The sequence below is a fragment of the Lagopus leucura genome, unplaced genomic scaffold (genome assembly GCF_019238085.1).
Source record: "Lagopus leucura isolate 7727_CA_CO unplaced genomic scaffold, USGS_WTPT01 Super-Scaffold_1, whole genome shotgun sequence".
Lineage (NCBI taxonomy): Eukaryota > Metazoa > Chordata > Aves > Galliformes > Phasianidae > Lagopus > Lagopus leucura.
This window is the reverse complement of record NW_024962250.1, coordinates 9,132,031-9,155,562: the sequence shown is the minus strand read 5'-3', so window position 1 is coordinate 9,155,562 and position 23,532 is coordinate 9,132,031. Positions and strand designations below refer to the sequence as shown.

Here is a 23,532-nt window from a genome sequence, read left to right as displayed (position 1 = left end):
ATGGTGGTAAGAAAGCAGCCAGCTGTACTGAATGAAGTACAAAGTAGCTGGGCAGCATTTACCTAAGAACAGGGAGGTGTTATTTTATAGAAGACTGAGGGAAAACAGTGAACAAGGGCAGTCCCTGCTCCTGTCTTTTCTTAGACTGGCTTCTCCGTAGCTCTGACAGCATCCTCAGAGACCCCCCCTAAGCTCCTATTCTTCTGCAACATGGAGCCTCTCTCACTGTGCCTTGCTTGCTTTCCTTGTAACCTGGGTTGGGAATTTGGCCAAGGACCAGGCTCTGATGGGGAGAAGCTTGGATACTTGCCAGCACAGTAGGACTTCCTGCTCCTGGTTCTTGAGTGACTGGAGAAAGGCAGAATGCTTTCTACCACTGCTCTCACCCCTGGAATGGTACTGCCTTTACATCCTATTACCCAAACCCTTCCCCTGCTTCTCAGCAACAGCAATCCCACTAGAAAGCTGCACAGGCAGCAGTGAACACTGCAAACCAAAACAGCCTGCCCCTGCAGCTGACTTCAGTGTGAGACTTCATTGCCCTCCAGGTAGCCATCACTTACCACCTCAGCTACCCAAGCAGATGCAGAACAGGTTTCCTCCTCAAACTCTTGGAACTGTTCTTGTTCAGTTGGTTTTTCTTTTTCCTTGCCTTTTTCGATATGCCACAGAAAACATGAGAAAAGCATAAAGAAAAATCCTCTTTCGTTAGCCAACAATCTCACAAAGAGAAAGTTACAGATGCTTTTTATAAAACTTAACAAAAACTTAAGCTTTAATAATAACAAAAAAGTATTTGAAAGCATTATCAGAACTTTTCTTTACAAAAGAAAATCTATTTTCAGTTTCAGATAACAATCAAGTATTTTAAAGTCATTTTCACCATGCAGACTAAAAAGGAAAACAAAAAACAACGGAACCACCCAAACCTGCTGAGTACTTTAAAAGAAGCATTTAAATAATGAAAGGCTGATTTCTCACAGATGTTACGGATGCCTGCTGGCAATACTGGCAATTTCTGATAGCATGATCTGCTACTTGCTTTGCTCACTTCATGTCTTGTCCTCTTACTGAACAGCTTGGAAAGGATCCTCTTGGCTTCAGAAGATATCTAGGTTCCTATGGTTACCCCCAACAGACACATAATATTTTAAGAACCACATGCTAGAATTAATAAATGCCAAAGTTGTTTTATTTATAAACTTTAAGAAAGAAACAAAATCGTTCCTGGCTTAACTCATCCCTGAACTGGAAAAACCATGCAACACTATGACATCTTTCTTAAAATAATGCTAATTGATATAAGAGGAATGCATCCTGTTAGTGAGCACAAGAGCTGAATTTTGAAAGAGGACCCAAACAGGCAGTTAATTAGGTCAACACAGATCCTGCTATCACTAGAATGCTTTACTTTAGTCCATCACGTTGATTTGCACCTTTTGGGCATCGCAGAGCAACAGAGGAGAAAAGGCATATTTTTATAGGGTGGCTTCCACATTTATTGTAATAGCATCTGCATATTTGTCTGAGCTTCATTCAGTTATTAGTTTCCTTAAGTGACTGGTGCTATTTTCCCAGAGCCAGGCTATATTTCATGGAATCTATATCTACACATTTCATTTTAAGGGAAAAATCACATACATCGCGATTTTTGTTATCTGCAGTTAAATTGGGCAACCACGTACTTATACATATAAGGACAGCTAAATTAGAAGTTATCTCCCTACGTGCTTTTGAGAACTTCCATTCTGCTGAGATGAACAATTTAAAAAGATCTTCAAGCAAATATTGGTAAATAGAGTTTTCCCATGTTAAGTTGCATAGCTCAACTAGCAAAGTTAACATTTTACTGCTGAAGTTCCAGAATATTAGAAAGGAGACTAAGGAAAGAAAGAAATCCAAATTAACATGAGACAAGGTCAGTTTGGCTTTTCTATGAAGCAACAAAGAGCTGCAACAGGTGTACCCTAGAACGGGTCTTTCTGGCATGGGGTAGAATTCTCAGTTTCCACGCCATGCTTTTCACTGAGATCAGGACAGAAGGGTAGCCCTGCTCATCTCACACTTAAGATGTATTACATCAGTCCCACATACATATGTAATTCACACATCAACCACATGTCAACAGCATGCCATTTTTAGGGAGGTCCTCAGAGCCAGGGACGGCACATCTGAAAATAAAACACCTTTCCTTGCCACACTAAGACTTGTATGAACAAGTTCTTAAAATAATTCCATCTCTCTACGAAACATCCAACAGAACCAAGAAGTATAGTTGATTATTATGTAAGAGAATAGGATGGCAGATGACAGACAAGAAAGGTCCATCTCCTCTCAGAGAAAAGTTCTTCCCACAGGCTGTATGAAGCATTTTATTCCCATTCATACGCTCTCTGATCAAAAGTACTTGCATTCCTAGCAACATTGTAAAATGCCACATTTGTCATTACATTTCCACTATTGTTTCTCACTAGTAAATGTTGAACCCTGCCTTTGATTTTTTTTTTTTTTTTAACAGCTTTGCAAAACACTTACATTGCTTATCACAATGTCATTAGCTGCTAAGTAGTCTCTTAACAAGGTATTTAATTTACACAAATGAGGGCTGTTAATATCTTTTTCCTGCTATAGTCAGTCACAGTGGAATGGGAATTAAGGAGTAGAAAGGCTCTCATTTTAGAGATAACAAGTCTTAGTTTTAAGTAGAATTTTCTTCTAGTTTATTGTATTCTCTTATTTCTGTAATACAGTTGCTGTCTTTTCTAAGGTGACATAAGTTGTACCTCCTTTTTCTTGACAAACCATAAATTACTAAAACTACATAAACTACTTAAACATTCCACTCACAACAGTCTTATGAAGCAGGCCAGTGTCCTCCTTATTTTATAGATAAGGAAGCTGAGGCAGGAACACTTTAAGGCCATCACTTTAAGGTATAACAAAGAACTGTTATTAGAATTAAGGACTTCATGTTTTGCCTTTTGGAGAAGAAAACTCCCAGAAGGGTTAAGAAGAAAAGCAGAACAGATTCATAATTAGTAAAGACAGCTCTTTTGGCTCTAGTTTCTTAAGTTCTTCATAAATACAACTGCTCCATCATTTTTAGACAAGGAAAAACAAAAATAAAGAAGTGAGTTTCCCAGGCCACTCGGAGGCACTGAGACCCAGAAACAGAGCCCTGACTCCTCTCCCTTAGCAAAGATACAGCTACTAAACCACAGGATTCCTTTTGGATCTTCCAACCCAAGACAATTGTCACCATTCCTTGCTTTAAAGAAGAACTGCTGACTACAACTGTGAATTCCAATGGCAATCATTCCCTGCCCTTTCAGTAGTCAACTGTGGGAAAAATCAGCAACCGTAACAGTGGAAAACAACAATTCCCTTCCAGAGAAAGAGCACATTCATTAACTAGTGCTCCCAGGATAAGATTAGGACCATGGCTCAGGTGAACGTATGCACAAATACATATTTAAACACCCAGCAGCCTATAAAGAACTCCTATAGGCCATTATGAACTGAAAAGTGTATGTAAGCATTGGACTCTTACATTGAAGGCAATACAGAACCTTTGTAATAAATATTAATTTATAAGGACATCTGGTCTAATCCTCTAGAAATACATGCAGATCTTGAAATAAGCAGCAGTTACACACAAATCCTGGAGCTTGTTATCCAGATCTATTCATATTTTTCCCAACATTACAAAAATCAAGAATTTAAGAATTAAAAATATTTTCCATTCAATTACAACAAGTAAACATTTCCAGTGGTGATCCATAGAGACATTCTGCTTTGTATCATAAAAAACATACTACAGATTACACAATTTACTGCACAGTGTATTAATGTGTAATTGTATAACATTATACAGTATGCTGCATACGGATAATACAACACACGTATATAATACATACTGTTATACGCTTACTACAGCTATGCAGCAATGGAGGTGCAGCATCAGATCTTACCACTTCATGGCTGGTCTGTACAGAATTCCAGCAATACAAAACAGTAGGTTGCATCTTCAGATGAAGAAGTTCAACTATTGTGTTGCATTTCAGAAGCTCTGACAGTTTTTCATTTCTATTGTGTAAGTTCTGAGCTCAGATGATTGAAACGTCCAGGTTTTATAAATCAGAAATGAGGTCAGGGCCACCAACCATGTTCTCATGGGAGAGAGGACAAAAGCCAAGGTCCCATAGGTTCGCTGCAAGAAATAGCAAGAATAGACCTGCCAGGCCAGCAGGAGTGCCATTGCCAGATGGATAAGCACAACCAAGAGGCGTTGGACATGATGGATATGAGAATAGAAACTGTGACCTTTGCACCGCAGGAAGAGGCACCAGCACAGATAGGCCATTAAGGGCACATTGAAAAACAACATCTGGAAAAAAAAAGTAGAAAAAAAGACAATGATCAAGCCAAATACTCTGGGCAAGACACAAAGCACGGAAAGATAAGAGCACACAAAACTGTCCCCTTTCAAATACTGAGTGCAATTCCCAAAGGTAGAAGCTCAGGCTGCACTTCCAAGACACTGCAGCTGAGAGAGGTTGGCTTGCCTGAGCCTCAGTCCCAGGCCAAGTATTCCTGGCTGCTCTCTTGCAGTGCACAGCACTAATATTTACCTGATTCTTTATGGATCTAGTTGAGGGAGCTAGACTTGGCAAAATACTAGTGTAACAAAAAAAATGAAAGCCTTTGTCCCAGTTTAGCTCTGTGACCCAATATGGTGTAAAGCAAGTGTTAGCACTGACACAAGGGAGGGACCCTGATGAAGGCAACAGTGAGGCGTTCAGACTTTGATGCTGAGGAAGTACACCCTGCCTTTCAGATTAAGGAAATGCAGAGGGCAGCCAGATCAAACCAGTGAGAAAACCAGACTCAGGTCTACTTGGAGAGTGACACCTACTGATCTGAAGAATGTTCAGTGTGCAACAGCTGCCCTGGACATTTGTTTTGCTTAATTACTGCAACTCGTTTGTAAGGACAAACAAAAAAATTCAGAGAGAAGAACAAATTTGTAGAGATTGGATGTCAGGATTAGAGGCAGAGTCTGAAACAACATCAAACAGGAGAAAAGAGAAGTGTGAGGAATATATGCACAACTTCCTTCTGTCCTATCTTTTAAGTTTGAAGAAAGGTTAGAAAGCTTGCCATAGTCAAGCATGGTTACTAATCTTCTTTATCCTCCCAAAACTCCTTTCTTTATAAAATTATATAAAAAAAACAACAAAATACTCTCAGAAGAGAGCAGTTTGTCAATGTTCATTTCTAAACACATACCTGTAAAATTCCAACCACGTATGTGAGACCACCCCGTAAGAAGGAACCACCAACAAACACCCCAAAGGAAAAACAGGCTCCCACTTGGCCATCTATCAGTTCGCCTACAAACCATGGTCCTGAAAGAAAATCAACATACTTCTATATTGTATCTGGTGGTGCTGTAACTCTTTCACTAATTCTTAGATCAAAATGCTTGACTGGGTACAATGATTACTGTTTGTTTGTAGTATTAAACATGTTTCATGTTTAACAAACAGCAATCTGATGAACACTCCTGATGTGAATGAATCCTAACCTTTTGCTATGGTCCATCAATGAGCTGCAGTATGCAATTAAAATATTTTTTAAGTTGCTTTAATCTCAGTGAGAATTTGTGACAACATAGGTAACATTTCCCTAACGAGAGGGATGAAAAAAATAGATCCTTTCAAGTGCTAACCCCACCACAGAATTGCTAAACTAGTAAAATTTAGAGACAATTATAAACTGAGCCAAGCTGGAATTGTTGACAAGTCAAAATGCATATCTTGCACCGTGTTGCTTCCACAACAGTAGCTATTTTAGAAACATTTTAAGAGAAAAGCTAAAATCCTTAATATCAGAGCTGACACATCTTAGTGATTTGTCATGCGAGATGCACACTCTGTGCTTGTTTTATGCCAAGGCACAGATCTTACTCAAAGAATAAGTGAAACCCAAATTAAACATGAAAATATTCATTTTGCTTTCAAAATGTAATTTGCTAAATCTATTTGAGGATGTTTTAAGTCCAGCTCTTCATCATAAACCTTTATTCTCCTTAGACTTCTAACTTTTAAAGTTCCACATTAATTTTACAATTTAATGTCTTTTTCCTCCATTGTCCAAGATCTCTGAAATCCAATTTTTCAACAAAATCTGATGTGTAATTTCAAAGAGTAACTTATGCCCTCCAGGTTACTTACCCAGAACAGTGTATAAATTCAGAACCAGAACTGAGTAATAGAAGGCATTTATTTTACTGAAGACGTGAAGGGAAAATGAGGTCAGACCCAGTAGTCCTGGCTTTTCTAAACAGAGGCAACATTTCAGAAAAATAAATGTGATTCAGGCTGTAACGTGCATACACATCTTTCTAAAAGAAGTTTGTACATTACTCATTCAGTTAATTAAGAAATATAAAAATATTTGGTATGTCTACAGAGCAAATAAAAGGTAATGCATTTCTAAAATGGGATAAAAATAAGAAACTAAAAATACAGCAATGCTAATAACAGCAGAAAAAAAACCTACCATTCTAAACAAATGCACTTACTGTGTGCAAATAAAACTCAGTGACCATTCTATACCCAGAAAATGAAGTCAGCTAGAATGAAAAACATGGAGAAAGTTCATATCAAATGAAAATAATTTGAAACAGTAACTGTGCAGGTCATGAAGGACTAGGCTTACAGGATATTCTTTTATCAGTTTTGCTTGATGAAGTCTAATAGCAACTCATATAAAACTAATTAAAATTAAATGTTAAAACAACAGCATTCTGACAAGCACGTCACGCTAGCGAGAAAAAGCAACTACTCTTCATTTCTTCTTTTAACTGCAGCAGTTAATTCATAGACTGAGATCCAAAGAGCCTTCCAAATGAAGTTAGCTTCTAGAAATCGGGCTTGTACATGGCTGCCCTTCTCACACTAAAACTAACTCCCAGAGGCAAGCTTGAACTTCAGAAATCGAGAGCTCTAAAATTTGTTCACTGCTCTGTGAAACACTTGTTATCTACAGGGACCTAGCTGATCATGAAGCACTAGCTCTTTCTACTTTAACTGCTGGATTCTCTCAAATTAACTGAAAATCTTTTCTCTTTCTAAGTAATAAGTTGCTGCAGTTGCCTCACAGTGCTAGGTGATTATGGGTGTAAAGGAAGGAACATAAACTGACATGAATCGGAAAGGAGGTGGCTTCTAAAATAATCTCATTAGTAAGGTGTGGTTCAAACAATTGTGTGAAAGATAAACACCTCCAAGCTGAAAGTATTTTCAATTGCCAGATTTATCATGAACAAGATATCAAGTTACAAGAACTGATATTATTATCCTGATAAAGACAGAAGCCTGTACATATTGTTTGCAAAGATCAACAAAAATTATTGTAGCAGGAAATCTATTCCTCCACTCTGGTGACAGCAATAAAGACAGAACTGTGCACTAGCTGTAGTGAAATGAGTACACTTCCACAGGACTGATGCAAAATATTCCTCTCCCTGTGCATCAGATTTTCTCAGTGAAAAAATTAAGATGAAGCCTTTAGACTTCAATTAATTGATTTTTTTTTTCTTTTTTTCCCCTCAAATAAAGATATCTGATTGAGTTTTTAAGCTCTCAACTGACTTCATTTGATATACTGGAGATTTTCTGGGCCCTCTTAAAAAGCAAGAGCTTTTGAGAACCCAATCAAAATGCACAGTGCTAAATGCAAAACAATGGAGAATAACAATTATTTACATATCGTTAACACGCAAAACAGTAAACAATAAATAAGTTTAGGCAAAATAAGACCTGCATTAAAAAAAAGCAAAAAAAAAACCAGATAAACATTGGTTCATACCTTTGAGTGCTGGTTTTTGGAGGTATCTGAAAACAACCAGCAAGGCAATCTGAGTCAGCACAATCAGTCCAAAGAGTGTACGAGCCTGAAAATAAACTGTTTTAAATCTGTGCCAGCTCTGATATATTAACAGCCTTTGTGTATCCCTTTTAGACACTGATAGAATTACACATTTCTGATTGAAACAGATATGCAATGCTTTTTGGCATTATGGCACCAATGGATTAAGAAACTTATTATGTTTACATCCACTTGCATTTTACTGACTTCAATTCAGTTGGATGTATGACAGCAGTATACTTGTTGAATCTTTCAATAGTGGTGTTTGTAAAACACATGTATTTATAGTCCATCAATACACCTCTTATGTAAAATAAATTTTTTCATACTGTCCTGTATAGAATTGCAGTTCAAGACACTGAAGAATACTGGTTATTAATTAAAATTAATGTAATTGTTTTGAGCCAATATTTATACTGTTTGCAGCCATGTGGACATCAATGTGCTCTTCCAGAAATACACCTTAACTACTATTACATGCCTCCTTTCTATGTACTGAGTTGTAATGTCTGGATAATAACCTGAAACTTACTGAAGTCAATGGGAATTTTGCCTTCCTTGCTACAGCTCCCATCAGCAGCTGAGGGGAGACTGTTTTGTCCAGTACACACATTACAAAAAATCACAGTGAAGTTTTATCTGATTTATTGTTTCCTTATTCTAATATCTCCAGTAGCTTGTTTTCAATTTCTTGGTTACACAAAACAAGCATGTATATGTATGTATATATATCAAAACAGATAATTTTGACTAAGCCATGGAAGGCAACTTGTGCAGCAATAGTTCATGCAAACTTCATGTTGCAAGTATGCACCTGGAGAAATGACAATTGAAATGCCTGTGAAGTTCCAATGGAATTATATCTGAAAAAAAGCAAAGTGCATTCAAGTCTACTGGGAATTAGGAAAATGCATCCTGCAGTCCATGGGGAGACCAGCACAGAATGACAGCTGTTTTCATTGAGAACACTTACTAGAACATAGTGGTCAGTAAGAAGAATAACAGATGGCCAAAAGCCAAATCTAAGAGGATGGTTTTCTTCCATAGAGAATATATGACCCTGTGTGATAATTCTTCCAGAAGCATCCTAGATTGAAATAAAATAAGAAACCAATTATGTACTGATAAATAGTGCTAATGTAACATATCACACGTAAATGACAAAAAAAATCATGTTAAAGTAGCAAGTTGATCCCTTCAGCATTTCTGAAAAGCTAACTGTTAGTTGCATGCTGCTTTATCAAAACACTTCTACCTACAGAATATTACTTACTGACAATTTTACAACTCCATTAAGTTTGAGATTTTAATTTAAAATCTGAAAGTCCTGCACATGGAGGAGATCCTTTCAGATACTCAGCAGTTTTACGGAAGACAGCAACTATTTACTGACTATCACCAACACTTGTCTTTTTGAAAGCTCAATTCTAGAGAATAGCCTGCCTTTAAAAAAAAGAAAGTTTTATTGTACTTAGTTCCTGGCATATTTGCTGGTTACATTATAAGTAACAGGTATCCTGATGATCCCGTAGCACATTCTTATTCCCAATTCTGCTGTATTTTTGACAGAATTCTTTGATATTTGTACTGATGTAATATTGATATCTTATCTCCTAGGACATGATGAACTGGCTATTTATATTAAAGAACTCAGTATATTTACTGTGACACTTGAGACCATAACATTTAGACAGCCCCAGAAACAGTGTACAGCAATCAAGTATTTGTGTTTTCTCTAGACATCTGATAAAAGTTAAGGCTTCCATCTTCCTCTTTCCTCAAACTATTCAGTGACCAGATGTAATAGTGATTGATAACTGGAAAGGAATCAGATTATTTAACATTCCGTATTTGCAAAAAAATGCAGAATTCCACAAAAAACACCACCATATTGCTATACAGGTCTGTGTAACCATCTTCATATGTTTTTCAGTTTTGTGCATTTGTTTTCAGTAGTCAAAATAAAAATCAGTTATAAAACCCTAAAAAAAAAAAAAAAAAAAAATCACACCCTAAAAAGAAATCAGTAACAAGCTAAGAGTTGGAGCACTGACAGTACAGAAAAGTCATCGGAGGGGGGTGGGTGGGCAGGGAGGAATTATGGAGCCTTATAAGTCCTTGTCCTGGGAAGAAGAATGCCCAGCTGGGTTCTACTGGGCAGGACAAAGCTGAATTCCCTACTCTGATTCGCCACTTGAAGGGTCAGAAATAAAATATGTTCGCAAAACAGAAGCACTGAATAAGAATTTTTTCCCCCCCCAGCAATCCAATGCGAGTTAAGACTGATGTTCTGGGAAAGAGAAATCACATTCCCTGTCAGCCTGCAAGAGGTTGTAAAAAGACAAATAATGAAAGGCAGCATTCCCACCTCCAAAACTTTCCAGACCCAGTTCCTTTGCACTCTGAACTAACACAATGCTTCTCTGCATTTTCTCTAATCAATCCCAATCATCTTTACAAGGATGAAGTTCAAAAGTTTCTTTTGAGTAATAGGCAATTTTTTTTCCTGAACAATGACTTGCTTTTCTGTCCTTTTTAAATATTTATCATGAAAAATAAGAAACCTTACACTTAACCAGATGCTTTATTAATCTTCTAGTGCTCAGTAGTCTATGCTTTCCTATTTAGCAAACGTAACTCAGACAAATATCAAAAGTCAGTTGTCATGCATTTCCCCTCTAGTTACGTGATGCAGAAGGCTGATGGCACACACGACTACATAAAGATTCAGCACAAAGAATGCCAAAAGGTGTCTTACCTGGACAGTCACATCTATTTGATGGATCCCTTCACTATAGTTCTGTGGGCTCCACTTCAGCACATAAAGAGGGCCAGATGTCTGATGAGCATTCCCTAGGTAAACTCCATCTATATAGACTTTGACAGAAGTAATGGCAGCAGGGGAGAAGGCCAGAATTCTAAGGATTGAATCAACAACAAAATAAACAGATTAGAGGAGTTGCAGATTTGTCATCATCTCCTTTAAGAGACTTCCCTTTGTCACGTAAGTCTGAAGAATTCAAAGGAGTTAGTTAGGAACAAAAATGATAAAATATCTGTAGGCAAATGATAATACAGAGCTCTCTTACAACTAACAAAGGAAATCCCAAGTGGTATTGTGCGAAATAATAGAACAGGAAATTGGGCTGCAGAGCTGATAAAAAAATGTTTAATATGATCATTAAAATGTTTAGATAAGATTCTAAACAGGAAACTGGAAAGTAGCTTCCTAAACTGAGAAGTACAACAAGCTTCTTTTGATTGTGACTCTGCATATTTAATAGACTTGTATTTATTGATCTAATAACAAATCTAAGATGACTGAAAGTGCATAAAAACTTTGAAACAAAATAAAAATAGAAAAGGCAGAAGTGAAAAGATGGAGGGATTTAAAACATGAAAAATCAGCTGAAGCACATATCCAATGTGTAATATTAAACATTTAATATTTGTAATACAGCAGGGCTGTAAAACTGAGAACAGAAGAAAAGGCTAAGATGTTTAAAGTAAACAGAAAATAGACAAAATCCTGAAGTCAGTGAAGATGATGTGAACATGCAAGATTAACATAGCGTTAAGTGTTAAACTCTACCAGCTTTGGTCACACAAAAAAAAGATGGACTTGGCTTTGGTAGAAATAACTGCATATGCAAAACAAGTAAGAACTAGTATATAGGATAGAATAGTGCTGTAAACTCTGCTTAAATTACACAAAGTGAGCACTCAGCAACAATCTCGCAGAACAGAGACTTTTAAGGCACATGTTACATAAATACACATATATACCATGAAATACCTCACCTATTAAAACATTGTCAAACACTTAAAATCAAGAGATTATTATAGGGTACCTGATATGAGTGGAGTAAAGAATTTTCACTAGTGGTTCATGAAAAGAACTGCTGTAAAGGGAGGATTTGGGATTGGTGATGAGAACTGCTGGCCATTCTTCAAAAGTGAGATCCACAAAACTAAAGAGGTCATGATCAAATGCAAGGATCCGGTACCTAAGATGAAAGAAAGGTAACTTTGTTGACACAACTATTGCATGCCCAGGTGACACGCATGCTTCCCAAGTTCCTACACAGAACTTGCTGGACTCAGTTTCTGCTTCTTCTCTTTTGTACACAATCATATGTTAACTGACTGCTGTATTAACCATACAGCTGCTTTTTGACATGCTGGTAAGGTAACAGCACAGGTAGGTGTTTTATTTCTAGAATTCCTACAGCTGGCCCAGAGCATGGATCTTAAAGTACTGATGCTGAATTTCATTACAATGTTTTCTTACTTAGAATATTAAACACACATTACATAGACATTTAGATGCCATCTTTTTAGTTTTCAAATATCAAGAATGAATCAAAAAGTTAGTCTACACGATTTATTAGCACACTGTTGGTATGGGAGGAAAACTTCATAGACATTTTTCAAAAAACACTGATAGTAATAACCAGACAGATCTAATGCTTCTCTCAAATTCTTTAAATAGCATAAAAGGTAGAACTACTTAGGATCCATATAATAATTTGCTCACACAGTGTTTACTTACTTCCTGTTATCCTTCCAGTCTCCTAATTCCAGTTCCAGAGTGCCACCACGGTGTTGGCTATACAAGGCTGGCATCAGTCCACCCATTGTATGGAGATGTCCACATAAATAAGCTGTGGCAGAACTAATAAAAAAACACAAGACTTATGATTGTTTGGATAGGAGGGAAACGCCATTGCAGAAAACCTGTGAAGTGACAGACGAGTACGTGAAGACAAACTAGAAGTGTACTTCAGATCAAAGACACACATGGAAAAAAGACAAATAGGCCTTACCTCATTAATGCTCGTATCCCTGGGGCAGGGGATATGATTGTTGAGGTGGGATAATGGCCAAACCAGACAGTATGATTGCTGCGGAGGCTTTCTGTAGCCATCACAGAGAGCTCTTGCATTTGATTCTGAAATGGACAGGTGTTTGTTTTTCCCCAAACAAGCAAACCATTAAACAAACCAACCAGTAAAACAACTATTTAACTATTTACCATTTCAGTTCTTTGGAAATAATAACAAATGAAATGCAGAAAGGAACTAATGAAGAATGCAGTTAATCTCTTATCTACAGAGAACGTTCACAGTTGCTTTAGAATAAACAGGCTGCACTACTGAACACATCATAAAACTCCACTGTTGGAAAAAAAACATGAATTTAAGATACTTAAAGTCCTTACAACTTAACAGAGGAAGAGTGTACTATAAGGATAGATGTAGTTAAGTTACATTTCTATCCTTTCTACTGCTTGTTTACACAGTTAAAGAAACATTTCTGTTGATTTACCAATGTATTTACTCTGCAATTGTACTCTTATTATTTCCTGACTTGCTTGACAGCCTCTTACAGCCATGTCAGATCTCAGAACAGCACACCATGTGATTCAGTCATTTCACTGGAAGAACTGTAACACTGACTCTTGGAACTACTACTCTGTCACTGCTGTTAACTTTAAGCATAATTATCACTTTAGACAGCAAGTTGAACTTCTCTATCACTTCTTTGACTGTCTTTTTGACATCAACCACTTACAGTTTGGAGAGACTCAACACCAGCATAAGACTTAACTCAGGAGGCAGGGAAAAAAAAAAAAAAAAAAAAAAGAGTACAAATGCACTCTTCCACCATTTCACAAAGCCTCTTTTAGACTAAAACAAAGAAGAATCAGTATATTGTTTTCCTTCCTACCTAAAAATGAATGCTGTAATGCATGGACACAGGAAACAGAAATAGATCCTGTATTAAAAACAAATGGATTCAGTATACCTTTGAGTTAGCGTAACTAGTTTAAGTGAAATTAAGATTTCATTTGTTTTATGTAGAAATTTTCTTAGAGACTAAACTCATAAGATAGCTATTAGAAACCCAAGCTATGCACTGATAGAACTTCTGGGCAGGGGATTGATTCTTAACAGTCACAAGTACCTGGTGACCCATGGTTACATTTTTTCTTTACCTTAAGATTTATGCAAAAATCTGCAAGTGAGGCACTTCGTACTCCTGGTGCTGGGTAATTACCAAGAAAGTTCTCTCCTTACTGCAGCCCAGACAGGAGCTGCATTACTTTACTCCTTAAGAATTTGTATGCAAAGCTACCTATGGATCTACATACCTATGGATTACAGGAAACAATGAGAAGGGTACTATACCTTGCACTCCTACATCATCTTTCATCTAAGAAGCATCAAGTGATTTAAAAAACATTTAATGAAATGTTGGGTCTCCTTTGGATAAGATTAGAAGAACATGTTACTTGTCATTGAGGCTGTTACCAAAGACAGAATATGACACATTTGCCAAAATATAGTAACTATATGCAATAAGTCAGAAGAGTATCTCAAAAACAGCAAACATACAAATTACACACACATTAACTTAGAAATGTAGAGACTCTTTTTGATGAACATAAATCTTCCAGGTGATTCTTGATTATAAAAAAAGGAAAGACACCCCCAGATTAATACACCTTAAAATAGACAGCAAAATGAAATGCTAACACTTCTAAAATACCTTATTTAAAATCCCAAAGAAATTGTAGGGTCTCTTTGGGCCTGGGCTCAGTGTGGCATCCACGCAGATGAATGAATAGCTCCCAAATGAGGTGGTGTGAACATAATGGAAAGAGCCATCTTTCTGCCAGGCAGAGTACTTCCTGTCATAATAAAATCAAAACACTGTTAATAGGAAAGCCTGCAGCAATGACAAAAATGACACATGTAGGATAAATGCAAAAGTTTGTGCATTAGATCTAGCTCCATGTTGTTACTGCAGTAAAATCTTTTGAAAAAAAAAAATCAATGGCATTGCAAAACCTGTACTTAACAGAATATATACTGTACTTTCAGTGCCTTAAAGGCTCTCTCAAAATCTTTGTATTTTGAAATTAATGTTATCTTTATGAACATCATGAACTTTTAAAACTGGAAGATCAGCACCACAATCCTTAGACTTCTGCCTCTAGTCTCACCTAAACTATGTGCAACTGTTGAATTACACCTGCTTACACCGTGGATGTAAAATAAGAACTCATGCATTTGTATAAAAATAGTATATTTCAATACAACTGCTGCCTTCTCAACATTAATACCTATTTGACATCAAATCTTACTCTGTTAACTGTTTGCTTGGCCTATATTTTTGTACCTGCAGCCTGCCTCAGAGGTGCGCAGCAAAGAATTATTTAACCAGATATCATGCAAAGGATTCACTGTGTCTCAGACAAAAAAAAAAAAAAAAAAAGGATGCTGTCCTTTAGAGTGTTTACTGATGGTGGCAAATAAAAGAAAACTTCCCCAAGACTCTGTTTACCCTGCCATCACCTTTCTATATCCTTTGAGTGTGGCACATTCTATAAAAATGTTCTTTACTTTTTATTAATGCTTTTGAATCCCTTTTGCGAGGCCTGTCTCTTCAGCAGGCGATCCATACATCTTCCCAAACAACAGCCTTGTCCAGGCCAAATTTCAGCACCAAGAATTCAGGGATGTTCCGACAAATTTACTAGTGCTACATCTTCCCACACAATTCACTAGGATTTCTGATAGCAACCATAAATTAAATAGTGTGGAAGACAGATACTACACTGCTGTAAAAAAGAAAGATACAGGGACATGCGCTGAACTAGGCCATGTGAAAGCCTCATTAGTGCCATCCCTACAGCCCTGCACTGTAAATCCACATTTGAATTCCACATTCTCCTGCACATAAAGCTGTTGTTGGATACCATCTGTGAATTCATGGGAAAACATTATCTGCTCTTGCCTGGATGCAGGAACTGAAGCAAATTGGTGAGCTATCAAATTTTCTGTTCTTACTGCGAGAAGAGCTTGAATTAAAGTAGAAATTAGATTTCTAAGTCCTCCCCTAGTTCTAAGAGTCAGAGCTGAGAACATCACTGAAGTTATGAGACAATATTTTGTGTTCAAATGTGAAGGGCAGGGAAAAAAAAGAGGGACTGAACATCAGTAACAGCTGTGGCTACCTTTACAATGTACAAACCAAGGAGTCAATGGAAAAGGTGAAAGCTTCCTGACCAATCTTTCCATTTAGAACTCCAGTGTGTTCCTTAAGACTCATCCACCCAGCATCTTTTTCTTCCTCCCCCCCCATCTCTATTTCTACTTTTATTCTTTAAAAAAAGAAAAATCACTCAAGTGTGAAGAAGTAGTTCTGATAAAATTTAGACCCATATGACAAGAAAATGAGCATGCAGAAAGAACAAGTGTTGTGTTGCTTTTTCTTCCGCCCCCCCCCCCCCATCTATATCAAATAGAAAAGATTCTTCAAAAATACTTGTTTCACAGAAACAAGCCACAAAATTGCTAAGGAAATACAATGCACAGTATGTTTCCCAGACGCAGCAGATTTACAATGTGTGCAATTACAAAACATACAGAGCTAAGAGATGAGAAGTCTAAGCAAGTAATTCTCTGTACTCCAAGTCCATTCTACACAACTAACCAGGAATAGGAATGGCAAATGTGATCCAGGGCTATAGAACAGTCAGGGAGAAAGCATAACTGATAACTGAAAACAGAATATTGCTCAACAATTCCACTATTGAATAAAATGGTGTCTGTGTAGAAAATAGAAATACCTGTAGTAATTCTGAATGCTATCCAGGTGTGGGATGTTGAATGAATCTGTAAGAGAGAGGAAAAAAAGGAAGTGAATACATTTTCACATTAAATTGATTATTTGTCTGTATTTTAACATCAAGAATTAAAAAATAAAATGGTCTCAGCAAGCACTGGCAAGCTGTATTTAAAAAAAATAACAAATACACAATTGATAAGCAGATTGTCCAGTTGTACATAGAAAACATCATATACTTCATGCAGTTGACCCAGTAGTATGAAAACTTCTCATTCAAGTTTCAATTCAAAGGCAAAATTTTTGTAGACATGCAAGTTGTAATTTAGAGGCTAAAAGCTAACCACACAGTTTCAGTTTCATCACAAAGCTTTACAGCTTTTCAGATTGAGTGTGTTATATAAAGGCCTAACTAATCTAGGGAAAACAAAGTAGCAATAGCATCAGAGACTAGCATAAATAAAACAGAAACAACCTGGGAACATTTGTACTGCACTGCACTACCACAGTCCTACTACAAACTGAATGTTTGTACTGGAGCCCACACCTCTCCATTATGGCTGCTAGCAGAAGTCTTCCAGGAAAATGGGAGTGTTATGGGCCTAACACAGGATGTACTTCTCACTCCACTTAAGTACTAAGCCTTCTAGCTAAGCCCTTCAGTAGGCTATACAAGCCAGCTGTTAGAAGGTTATTGATGAACATGTGCTACTTTTAGAATATAAACCAGTTAGAAGACACCTATGAAAAGCAAATTTAAACCATTTCTTCAGTACAGTAAGGTTACAGCTTGCTTTTCTATTAAAAGATGGGGTATATAAAAGAACCATCCCGAAATTAACATCTGAAGATACATTCCACCACTTAACTTGCAAAGCAGTAAATGAAGACTCTTACTTCCTTGTTACTAAAATTCCAGTAAGTGCCTGTAAACAAGATATGCCCTTGGTGGAACAGGTACTTGGACGGCAAGCCTTTCTACTGGCTTATAACCACCATTAATATGCTTGTAACTACTAACACTTCATATTTTAACTTACTTAAATCATCTCTGTAATCACAGAGAAAACCTTCTTACCGTGGTTTCCTTTGATGTCTATCCACTTAGTTTTTTCCCTGACTCTTGATCGCTTCAGGACTGATTGGTAAATTTTCCACTCTTCTTCTACCTGCTCAGATCCCAATTTATCTCTTGTCTTTGCATCTGTCAAATCACCTGGAAATGTACAAAGGTGAGATCTAACTAGATATCCATACAGTTACAAATACTTCATACAAACACAAAATAAGCAAGCATGCAATCCAAGCTTCCTAGTGTAAGTGGCAGCAGGCCAGCTGGGTATAATGTAGATGTTCCCAACTTCTGGTCTAAGAGCTTACTATAAGGGTAAATGCCTTCTACTGCAGATGCAGAAAGTTAATCAAACACCAAATGTGCCACTGTGACACTTTTACTAATGCCAGGCTAAGTTAAGTGCTCTGCATTCTTTATCCTTGATAATTCCAGTCACAGAGACTTTGTTTGACTTCACACCTTCAGTATTTCCTTAAGCTCTAACTGAAGTTCAAATTATTCTCATTTTCATTTGTATGCTAAGACTTTCCTGCAGTGTCAGTAAAAAGACGAATGCTAAGTATTGCTGAGCTGAACTTAAAAAGCAAATAGCAGATAAGCAACTGTCAGAAATGGAGAATTAGCACGAAACCACATCTACAGTAAGGGTTCAAAATCCTTTCAATTTGCTTGCTAAAACTTACTCCATTCCAACAGTAGAATTAAGATATCAAATAAAATGGCAAGACTTATTTTACCTGTCCTGGCATATAATAAGTTCAAACAGAAACCAGCAACAAAAAAAATCTTACATTAGATCACAGCAGAATTTCATACAAATAAACAGGGACTGTTCTAGTGCAGAATAATTGAGGGAGGAATTAACTCCTACTTTCTTTCTGAGACACTGCTCTCTCCTGCAGTTTCACACACAAAAATGAAACAACCTCTACAAGAAAAGAAGGTGACTACCAATCACAACTAATGCATAGTGATAAATAAGGGAAAAAATAATAGCTACATTACAGCATTATGTCTTAGTTACACATAATATGCTGAATTCCCATCAAATTCAAGATATTAAGCAAAAAATAATTATTAAGTTCAGAAGTTGGCCTCTTCTGCTTCTAGCAATCTATTTTCACCTGCAATCCTACTTCCACAGCTCAACAAGCCTTTAAGTTTTAAGGCCCTCTTCTGAAATTCTAGAGTTTTGCTTACTTGCTCTTTATTTGACAGCACATTCAACAGGAAATTCATACTTTGAATTGCTTACCTGTTGTGAGAACAAATGCTGGTTGAATTACGTTGATTGTTTCAGAGCAGAATTTTTCCAAGTCAGAAGCTCGTGTGGGATCCTGAAATCTACTTATATGGATATCTGACACCTGCAAAAGAGAAAAATGAAATGCTGTCCTAAACAAGTTGTTCTGCAAAGCCCAATATGCTAGAGTGCAGCATAAGGGCAGTCACATTGATTCATACCTGTACCAAGGACGCAAGTAAGTACAGAAACAGATGACTAGGAAAAAACAAGAGCAGAACAAGCATACCATACAGTGTTACCCGTGTAGCCCCTAAAATCACATATACATCAAGTCTCCTTAATTTTAAGGGCATAAAACAGTATGGGGAAATGCACAGCTATCTACAGTAAGTTTTGATAGCTGTAAGCAGCTGCTTGACTTCCAGATTCTGCAAGTTTCTGCTGCAATACAGTGATCCTTCTGCAAAGCAAGAATAGGTTAAAATCAGCTTAGGACACGAAGCACACTAAGAAGCCATTTCATACCTGATACAAGATCTCCAATAGCTGGGCAGAAGGATTTCTAATATTCTCCCTATTTACTTTAATGGGAATCTGAGGAGTCCATTTACATCCCATTCTACGTACCTTCGTGAATGTAAAGGTTACCAAGAAATGAGGAAACTGCTTGTACACAGCCATGAAATAATACATTGTTTATCTCTGAACTAATTAGTCAAAACCTTCACAACAATAAAGGCATATTGAGCCTTGGAGGGGGATTGGGAAGGAAGGGAATTCAGAACAAGAAGAGTATGTGGATAGTTACTTATTTATTAAACATAGTGGCTTTCCAGATCTGTCCAACCAAATCTTGAGTGAACGCTTTCAAACCATCCCACCTCAGCCAAATCAATACTTTATCCTCCTCAACTTAGGTAAAGAATATTTCACACACAGAGATTAGTGAGCACGTGCTCATGGCCATCTGAGCATACAGGGTGACGTTTGGACTAGATGACCTTGGAAGCCTTTTCCAACTTCTATGATTCTATGCTATCTTTAACTGAAAAACAACATGAACTTCTACGTCTTACTGAATAAATGTGGCTCTTTTTGCTCTTTAAGAAACGCAGGCAAACACCTCAGAAATAAAATGCCTTACCTTCTAGTTTGTCATTTTGACGTACTTGCAAACAGTTTCTCTTAGTTTAGTCTAGGAAAACTCCACATTTGCTTCTACAGAACTTTTCTCTAGATCAGAATTGGATGTTAAAAAAGCTAAAAGCTTTTAAGCATACTCTTAACTTCAAGTTCACTGAGACACTCATAAAGCTATTCATAAAGCTGTAAGTGAACTGAAGAGCATAGTAAAACTACAAAAAGAAAAAACATACCAAAAGAAGGCAATGACAACAGTGCCTTTGAATGGGATACAGGCACCACAGAACAACAGAAGTTAATAGAAAAGGAAAATTAGCTCACCACTTCCAACAACCATTAGCTTAAAAAACATGCAATCTCAAAAAGAAGACAAGCTTTCTTGGCTGCTAACCCTTAAATGAGGGTGAGGAGGGATGGATCCATGCTCCACCCCTTCCAATCACTCAGGTGCATTGCTCACACCTGAGCTCCCTGGATTAGCCACACCTTCTCACCTGGTGCTTAGCCACTGGTTCAGGCTGTGCCCTGCCAATTCCACTGCACTACCTCAATGCATCAAACCTACTTTAATCACTGACAATGCTACAGCATCTTATATCTTCTCCTAAGTCTGTAGATTTGCAACTTACTTAGCATTCTAACGGAGAATATGCAAACTTCTATCAATGTTGTCTCCAGATTCTTGAGCAAAAGGTCTTATAAAAAACCTTTCTCCTGTTCTACAAATAACGTCAGAAAATGTAAATCTCAAATATGATAAGCAGACAGTTGTCAAGAGGCCTGATTTTCCAGAAGGATCTTCCCATTCCTTTTCCCTACAATACTAGCTTAAGATTTAAAAAAGGCTCTTCTGTTAAGTTCCAAGAGCTGCAGCATCCCAACACTTCTGCAGAACTGAAACTAACTTTGTTATTATTAAAAACCACAAAGTATGAAGGCGATGGGAGTTACAAAGAAGTGGAAGTGAGTAGGCAAGGGGAAAAGTTTGTAATGCTCTTAGCAAATCGGGAAATCATTTTCACAAAAGGAAATACAAGTCCACCTGCCGCATTACTTTTCTGCCTCCACCTGATGGATCTAGAAAGCAAGCCTCTCCCACCGAGACACAGGAAGGGGCTTTTATGAAAATGGGTTGGAAGAGCCTTAGGAGTGAGGAGAAATCACTATCCACATCCCTAACCTAGAGAAGTGGTTGTTTAAGAAAGGTGGGCATTAAGAAGGGAGTATAACAAGGCTTATAGAAACAGGATATACAAGCTGAAAGAAACAGGAAAAAAAATCCAAACAGTAATCTTGTCAAACCATACAATCATAGAACAGCCTGGGTTGAAAAGCACCTCAAAGATTATCTAGTTTCAGCTCCCCTGCCACGGGCAGGGTTGCCAACCACCAGACCAGGCTGCCCAGAGCCACATCCAGCCTGGCTTTGAATACATCCAGTAACAGGGCATCCACAACCTTCTTGGGAAAACACTGAATTTGAAAGCCCACTGGGTACTAAGTTTATAAGTTTTACTATAAGAAAGTTGAAAAAAACCTTAATAGATGACTGTAGTAGAGAGATCATAATTTAGTTTGGTTTCACAGGAGATGGTCCTGTGGGTAAGAGGAAAAACAATGCAGAAGCTGCTGTGGGAGGAGCAGAACCTCCCAAGCTCGATCCAGTGACCCAGGTTAAACATGGGGAGTCACCAGGGAGCTCGCAGCCCGTTTCCCATAACATCATCTGGCACAACGCTGGATTTAGCACTTGATTCATTTCCAAGTTAGGTCAATGATAAAGTTGCTGTTAAAGGGCACATCTGAAAGAGAACATAACCACACGAAAGTAAAGCCAAGCCTCAAATTAGCTGTGCCGTGACCTATCCTTGGGAGAACTCCACTGGAAGTAACACAACCAAAGAGGAGTATGGAGCTGTGCGTGCTGCTCGCCAGCATAGCTTTGGAGCTACATACTGTTGTGGATGGCTCTGAGATTAAAACCTCCAGATAAGGACGTTATCTACGTTAATTCAAACAAAATATCGCATTTTGAAAACTGTTCTGCAGTGACAATGTATTAAGTCACAGAAGGAAAAAAAAACACTGGAAAAACTGGCTTAGAAAATACACAGCAATCGGAGAGAACAATAAGACTCATAGCATGCTGGACCGCACGCTAAGAGCATTGCCTGCAGCTAACATAGAAAGCGTTTCGGAACAAGAGCGGAATAGCAGTAACCCATTTGTCAACAGGAACGCTGCAGCCACCCGGCACGTAGGCGAACAGCGCGCGGGGAGCGAGGAGGGAGCGCTGCGGCGTCAGGAGCCAGCCGGGCCGGCACACGGCCAGCACCGCTCAGAGGTGCTCCGGGTTCAGCCTGGAGACAAGGCCGCGGGCACGAAAGCCGAGCTGTACCGCTCTCGTGCCGGCCCAGTACTTTCGACGCTAAAAAACAGCGGGGGGATTTTCTCTGTCACATAAGTTTCCTGATCTTTGGAGGAGGAAAGGGGCAGCCGAGCCCGGTATCACACAGGATGGGGTACTGATACAACACAGATTAATGCAATAATTAGGGGAGCTTTAATTACCCTCCCCTCTTGCACTTCGTCTCCTAGGCACGGCGGCCGGACACCTGCCGCTCCTCACGGACAGCACAGGGGAGCGCTTACAGCGAAAACGCGCAGAGCCTCCCTCGACCCCAGCGCCAGACCCCGTACGACCCCCGCCACCGCGGCGGACCCCCTCAGCGGGGCCCCGCTCACCTGCACCGCCCACAGCAGGTTGGCGGCTTCCGCCCCGGGGGCAGGCCTGGGGGCCCGCCGGCGGCGCAGACCCGCCGGCGCCGAAGAAGCTGCCGGCGAGTACCAGTTCAGCAGCAGCGCCGCGGCGGCCGCCAGCAGCAGGCCCGCGGCCAGCTTCAGCATCTTGCGCCTCGCCGCCAGCCCGCACCCGCCCCGGGCGGCCCCCGCCGCCCTCCGCCAGCTTCGGCACTTCCGCCCGGCGACCCGCCCCCTCGGGCCGCGCCTCTGCGGGGGGCTGGAAGAACGAAGCCGAGGGCTGGGTGCCTTGTGCCGCGCGGCACGCGGGAGTCAGGTTCTCTGTCCGCGTGGGTCAGGAGCCGCGATCGCTCATGTTGATGCTTAAGGCACGAGGAGAGCCCATCAAAATTCACAGCGTCTACAGCCCAGGTTGGCCGTAGTACGCCAGCCCCACTGTCAGCGCTCAGCCAAAAGGGGCGACTACAAACCTGCGGTGCGTTCAGATGAAGATTTGCACTGACGAACAGCTGTGAGAGTACCCCCAGCCAGATAGGCCGAGGAAAACTTACTGACTACAGCTGGGAACGCACCTGCAGGTTTTCTCTGCAGGTCAGGTAAAGGCGGCGCGTGAGCCCCTCACAGCACTCCTCGGCCAGGCCGAGGCAGCAGCAGCATCAGCATCACCTCGCCCCAGGCTGCCACCTGCCTCCACAGAGCGAGACGCTCGCACCGCCGCCCTAAGGCCGGACACACAGAC

General features: G+C 39.1%; 1 protein-coding gene across 1 annotated transcript; it reads right to left on the bottom strand.

Moving 5' to 3' along the window:
- Window positions 1-1,174: 1,174 nt before the first annotated feature.
- TMEM62 (transmembrane protein 62) lies at window positions 1,175-22,940 on the bottom strand. The gene is made up of 14 exons (XM_042863147.1): window positions 22,779-22,940; window positions 18,900-19,011; window positions 17,648-17,785; window positions 16,574-16,619; window positions 14,488-14,629; window positions 12,762-12,886; window positions 12,488-12,610; window positions 11,787-11,942; window positions 10,694-10,853; window positions 8,909-9,022; window positions 7,876-7,960; window positions 6,237-6,341; window positions 5,290-5,408; window positions 1,175-4,387 (listed from the first exon to the last, which is right to left on the bottom strand). Exons 1-14 carry the CDS (start codon window positions 22,938-22,940, stop codon window positions 4,061-4,063), a joined length of 1,914 nt encoding a protein of 637 aa, XP_042719081.1. The 3' UTR covers window positions 1,175-4,060.
- Window positions 22,941-23,532: the final 592 nt, after the last annotated feature.